We start from the raw sequence: 6,665 nt of genomic DNA on the forward strand, positions 1-6,665 counted from the left end.
AGAGAGAGAGATAGCAGGATAGCTTGAACAGCTTTTTAGCAGAATTAATGACTAATTTTAGACAAGAAAATGACATGTGGTCTCTCCCAATTTTCATTACCAACACGGGTAAACAGCAGCTGCAGGATGCAACCCTCAGCTATCAGCTGTCCCTTGTCTGATTTTGAAAAATAGAGGGGATCACACGCTGATTTTTTTAAATTATTTGAACAAATAATTTAAAATAACGACATAGGATCCCCCCATTTTTTCAAAACCAACTAAGGGACAACATACAACTGTGGGCTGATATTTTTAAGGTGGGAACGGCCATGGTTATTTGGCTCTTCCTAGCCTAAAAATAGATGCCACCAGTCACCCCAGAGGTGACGCATCGATTAGATGCACCAAATCTAGCGCTGTACTCGGCTCTTCTCATTGCCCTGGTGTGGTCGAAAACGGGGTACTATATGGGGTTGATGCCAGCTGTGATTTGCCAGCTGACATCAAGCCCTGGTATTAGTAATGGGTGAGCATCTATCAGACACCCCATTACTATTCCAGTAGAAATATATAAGATTGTCCTGTCCACAGGCATGGGTACGGGATTGAAAAGCATCAGATAAGTGCTGTTTCAAACAGATAAACAGTTCTGCTTTTAAATGTGTGAGGCCATATGGCACCCTTTAAATAAAATAATATTTTAGAGTAGGACTGTCACATAGAGATTTGCCGTGGTGTGGCAGGGTAGCTCAACAGATTGCAATTTTTTGCCAAAAATCTCCATTAATAAGTACAGTTTAGAAAATTGTGCTGGCTTCCTTTTCTAATAAAATTCTGTGACTCACTTGTGGGGTCAAAATGTTCACTGCAGAGGTAGATAAGTCTGATATAGGGTGTTGCTTCTAAAATGGAGTCACTTATGAGGATTTTTTGATGTTTTGGCATTTCAGGGGCTCGGCAAATGCAACATGATTGCCACAAACTAAGGGGCACTTTGTACACTACGACATCGCAGCTGCGATGTCGGTGGGGTCAAATCGAAAGTGACGCACATCCGGCGTCGCAGTCGATATCATAGTGTGTAAATCATTTTTGATACGATTAACGAGCGCAAAAGCGTTGTAATCTCGTATCATCAGTGTAGCGTCAGTCATTTCCATTATTTGGAAATGACCGATGTTACGATGTTGTTCCTCGTTCCTGAAGCAGCACACATCACTGTGTGTGAAGCCGCAGGATCGAGGAACATCTCCTACCTGCGTCCCGACGCCAATGCGGAAGGACGGAGGTGGGTGGGATGTTTACGTCCCGCTCATCTCCTCCCCTCCGCTTCTATTGGCCGCCTGCCGTGTGGCGTCGCTGTGACGCCGCATGACCCACCCCCTTAGGAAGGAGGCGGGGCGCCGGCCAGAGCGACGTCGCAGGGCAGGTGAGTGCATGTGAAGCTGCCGCAGCGATAATATTCACTACGGCAGCTATCACAAGATATCGCAGCTGTGACGGGGGCGGGGACTATCGCGCTCGGCATCCCAACCATCGGCTTGCGATGTCGTAGTGTGCAAAGTGCCCCTAATTCACTCCAAAAGACAAAACTCTTCCCTCCTGAGCCCTACCATGTACCCAAACATTAGCTTCTGATCACATATGGGGTATTGCGGCTTCAAGATAAATTACGTAGCAAATTGTTTTTTCCATTTTTTTCTATTTTCCTTGTGAAAATGGAAAAAAAATAGGCTGAAACAAAATTAGTGAAAAAGTGAAAAAAAAGCAATTTTTCATATTTTCATTTCACTTTAAGTTAACTCCTTGAAGCACCTGAACTGTTAACAAACTTCCTACATTTTTTTATTCTTTGGGAGATACCCTTTTTAAAATGAGGTTACCTTTGGGGTGTTTCTGACATATAGACCTCTCAAAATCACTTCAAAATTGAAGTGGTCCCTCAAAAAAAAAAAACAAGTTTCTTTTTGTTTGTTTTTTTTTAAATGAAATTTAAAAAAAAAATGTTTCTAAACTTTTAAGCCTTCTATTATCCTAACAAAATAAAAGGACTTTTCAAAAATTATTCTGACATAAGGTAAACTTATTTGAAAGGTTATTGACTATTTTGCATGGCAGGACTGTTTTAAAGGGAACCTGTCACCAGGTTTTGCCTTTTGAGCTGCGGCCACCACCAGTGAGCCCTTATATACCCCACTCCAGAATACTGTATATAAGAGCCCAGGCTGCTCTGTATAATGTAAAAAACACCTTTATAATACTCACCTAGAGGGCGGTCTGATTCGATGGGTGTCGCTGCTCTACGGTCCGGCGCCTCCTCCATCTTGAGCGGTTGACATCCTTCTCCCCAGCCTTGTGTGCATGGCACATCCTGCGTCATTCACACAGAGGCCTCCATTGCGCTCCTGCACATGTGCACTTTGATCGGACCTGGCTGAGGGCAGAGCAAAAGTAGCATAATGCGGAGGCGCAAAGAAAGGTCAAAGACCGTCCGCGTATGCACACTTCAGCACTTTGAGCTGCCCTCAGCAGGGCAGATCAAAGTGCACATGTGCAGGAGTGTAATGGAGGCCTATGTGTGAATTATGCAGTTCGCGACATGCTCACAGGGCTGGGCAGGGGGACGCTCAAGATGGAGGAGGCACCGGACCGAGAGCAGCGACACCCATTGTACTGGACTGCCCCCTAGGTGAGTGTTATAAAGCTGTGAAAGTGAAAACAGGCTACGACAATAGATGGATAGTTAACCCTAGAACATGCAACCATAGAAATCTACATAGAAAACAAGTAACCTAGCAGGCCTGCGAGGCCCCAGGTATGCGTTCTAGGGTTAAAGGGGTGCTACCACACCACCACCATGGTTCACTTGTTCTGTACTCAGAAGTACTTAATACTTTGTTCCTGTAGCAATTGGTCTGATATTTTTGTTACTTTTCTCCTCTAGATGGCGGTACTGGTGAGCTTTGGATTTCTGGTAGCTTGGACGCCCTATGCCATTGTCAGCTTCTGGTCTATTTTCCAATCTAGTGCCAGTATTCCCCCCACTGTCTCTTTACTCCCCTGCCTCTTCGCCAAGTCATCCACAGCCTTCAACCCCATCATCTATTACATCTTCAGCAAAACTTTCCGACAAAAAGTGAAACAGCTGAAATGTTGCTGCGGCTGGAGGATCCATTTCTTACAACAGGAAACCTCAGGAGACAATCCAGCCGTGTCCGTCATCTGGACGGGAAGGGACAACATTCAGATCTCCTCAGTTCTTAAGCTTAACAAGGCACCGTCAAGCTCAACGATTACCCAATAAAGGAAGAGGGCCATACGAGTAAGAAAAATGTTGCCCGACATGGCAGACTATGACATGCTGGAAACAAGAGCTGAGCCTAAGGTGACATGAGATATTGAAAGAGGGTAACGCCCCCTATTGGTACCTAAAGGTAGAGCAACCAATGCGCTTTATTAGGACATTCCCTGAGCTTGAAATATACAGTGTGTCCACCCATATCCTGTCCACCGCCATTAACTTGAGAACGGCGGCAGCTATAGGCATAGTGGTGTCTAGGTATAGTAAAGTAGCCATGCGCTACACAATGAAACCACCTATAGCGCCACCTGGTGGAAAACAACGGAGTTAGCATTTTTATCTTGAAAACGGAACGAGATAGAGAAAAAAAGTGACTTACAAAGTTGCAGGGCATCATCAATTCAATACAAATCGACACCTTGCATACAAAAATGCTATGATATGAAACCCATGTCCCCTCAAAACATTGAATGCTGGTCACCCATATGGTGCTCATTTAACTTTGATGCTCAAAGTGGCCACCGTCAGCTGCAATGCACATCTGGCCTCTGCACAGCATACTGTATCTTGCTGCATGTTGTGCAATATGGTAGGTGACACGTTTGCACAAGCATATGTGATACGTCGTCGTAGGTCCTGCAATGTTGGTGGAGGGGTCGCATACACCTGCTGTTTGATGTGACCTCACAGAAAGACGTCCAATGGGGTCAGGTCAGATGAGCATGGAGGCCACTCCACACAGCCACCATATCCAATGACTTGTAGGAAGGTCTCCATGAGGTATCACTCCACGTCCACAGCCTTGTGAGTTTTACACATTCTTAATCATAGCATTTCTGTATGCAAGGTGTCGATTCGTATTGAATTGATGTTGACTTACAACTTTAATTCACTTTTTTTTTCTATCTCGTTCCGTTTTCGAGATAAAAATGCTAACTCCATTGTTTTCCACCAGGTGGCGCTATAGGTGGTTTCATGGCTACTTTACTATACCTAGACACCCCTTCTATTCCTATAGATGCCGCCGTTCTCAAGTTAATAGCGGTGGACAGGATATGGGTGGACACACTGTATACCCTTTTTGGTTTTGTAAAGTAGATAGGCCGGAGCTCAAAAGCTTTGTTCTTTTTTTTAGTTTTTGTATTTTCCTTCATACCTTTACCAATTCCTCCCTAATTTGGTCTTTTATTTATGTCTACTTTTACCTTTTGTTTTGATTTTTTTCTATTTTTTCATCTGTTTTTGTCAACTTCATTTTTTTCCTTTTGTTCTTATTTTCCATAATTATTTGTTTATTTTCTCCACTTAGTTTTTTTCTTTTCAGCTTTTTTGTCTACATTATTTTTTTCCTTTTTTATTTCTGGTTTATATTTTCTTTTAAGTTTTTTCCCTAGAGTATTTTTTCTTTTCATCTTTCCACCTCGTATTTGTCTATTTTTTCCTATTTTCTTTATTTTGTTTCCACTGTGTTTTTTTCTATTTGTATTTTTCCCCTGCAACTTTGTTTATTTTTTTCTTTATTTTTATGTTTTTGTATATTTTTTCCTTTTGTTTTTAGTCTTTTATTTTCTATTTTTAAATTTTCACTAAATATACATGTTAACATCATATAAGGAACCGCTGCACCGCTAATAACAATGTAATTTATCTACATTATACTCACGAAAAGGGCAAAATGTGTGAATATTTCACTCTTTCCCCTTATTTCAGATATCATTAGGTTTTAAAATATAACAACCACTATTTTTACCTATACTTGGCTTTTTTCCTTTTAATTTTATTGTTTACATTATTTTTCTTTTCTTCTTTTTATGTTTATTTTGTTTATTTTTTGTTTTCCATTACATTTTTTGCCTAGAGTGTTTCAGATGTCATTAGGTTTTATCATAAAATTAGCTAATTATTTATTTCCTATATTTTGCTGTTTTTCTATTTAACTTCATTGTTTACATTTTTATTTTTTTCTTCTTTTTATCTCTATTTTGTTTATTTTTTATTTTCCATTACTTTTTTTCCCTAGAGTGTTTGAAATGTCATTAGGTTTTATAATAAAATTAGCTTTATTCATTACCTATATTTTTCTTTTTAACTTTATTGTTTACATTATTTTTCTTTTTTTTATCTTTCTTTTGTTTATTTTTTGTTTTCCATTACATTTTTTTCCTAGAGTGTTTGAAATGTCATTAGGTTTTTATAATAAAATTAGCTTTATTCATTACCTATAGTTTGCTTTTTTCTTTTTAACTTTATTACAATTAGCTGTATTCATATATATATATATATATATATATATATATATATATATATATATTATATTTTGCTTTTTTCTTTTTACCTTTATTGTTTACATTATTTTTCTTTTCTTTTTTTTTTCCTTCTTTTTATCTTTATTTTGTTTATTTTTTGTTTTGCATGACTTTTTTCCCTAAAGTGTTTCAGATGTCACTCGGTTTGATAATAAAATTAGCTTTATTCATGACCTATATTTTGCTTTTTTTCTTTTTAACGTTTTCATTTTTTTTTTCTTCTTTTTAATCTTTATTTTGTTTATTTTTTTGTTTTCTATTACTTTTTCCCTACAGTGTTTCAGATGTCACTAGGTGTTATCATAAAATTAGCTAATTACCTATATTTTTCATTGTTTTTTCTTTTTATTGTTTACATTATTGTTCTTTTTTTTTCTTTTTAGCTTTAATTTGTTTATTTTTTCCATTACTTTTTCCCTAGAGTATTTTTTAGTTTTTATCTTTGTTCTGTTTTTGTCCTTTTTTTCGATTTTGTTACCACTTTTTTGAGTTGTTTTCCTCTATAAAATTTTTCAGTGTTTTGTCTTTTTTTTTGTCATTTTTCTGTCTACTTTATTTTTGGGTTTTTGTTCTGTTTTAGAATTTTCAGTGAGTAAAAAATCTAAAAAACATGGAAAGAACTGCTGCGCCGCTTGTAAATGTAATTTCTCTACGTTATGGGCAAGAAAAATGCAAAATGTGTAAATATGTTATTGGTTTCACTTGTGTCAGAAATCACTAGGGTTTATAATAAAATGCACTATGTGGACTCAATTTTTTAGCAGATTGTTTTTATTGTCAGAAGTGACTTCACAATGTTTGGTGCTGTCTGCCATTCTATATTATCTCATCATTAAAGGTGACACCTTATGGACAATGTGTCGATAGGATATATTATTATTATTATTATTTATTTATAGAGCACCATTAATTCCATGGTGCTGTACATGAGAAGGGGGTTACATACAAAATACGTATACAAGTTACAGTAGACAGACTAGTACAGAGGGAAGAGGGCCCTACCCTTGCGGGCTTACATTCTATAGGATTATGGAGAGGAGACAATAGGTGGGGTGTAGGTCAGGCGGCAGCTCTGC

The 6,665-nt window shown here is 38.1% G+C and overlaps 1 protein-coding gene across 1 annotated transcript in view; it reads left to right on the top strand.

The window, feature by feature from the left end:
* The window catches only part of LOC142295730 (opsin-5-like), a 69,973-nt gene extending 66,545 nt beyond the window's left edge, over positions 1–3,428 (top strand). Inside the window, exon 4 of the mRNA XM_075338822.1 lies at positions 2,927–3,428. Coding sequence (XP_075194937.1) covers positions 2,927–3,286 — 360 coding nt within the window. The 3' untranslated portion in view covers positions 3,287–3,428. The remainder of the gene's footprint in view (positions 1–2,926) is intronic.
* The last annotated feature ends 3,237 nt before the right edge of the window (positions 3,429–6,665 follow it).

Source organism: Anomaloglossus baeobatrachus, chromosome 3 (genome assembly GCF_048569485.1).
Source record: "Anomaloglossus baeobatrachus isolate aAnoBae1 chromosome 3, aAnoBae1.hap1, whole genome shotgun sequence".
NCBI lineage: Eukaryota > Metazoa > Chordata > Amphibia > Anura > Aromobatidae > Anomaloglossus > Anomaloglossus baeobatrachus.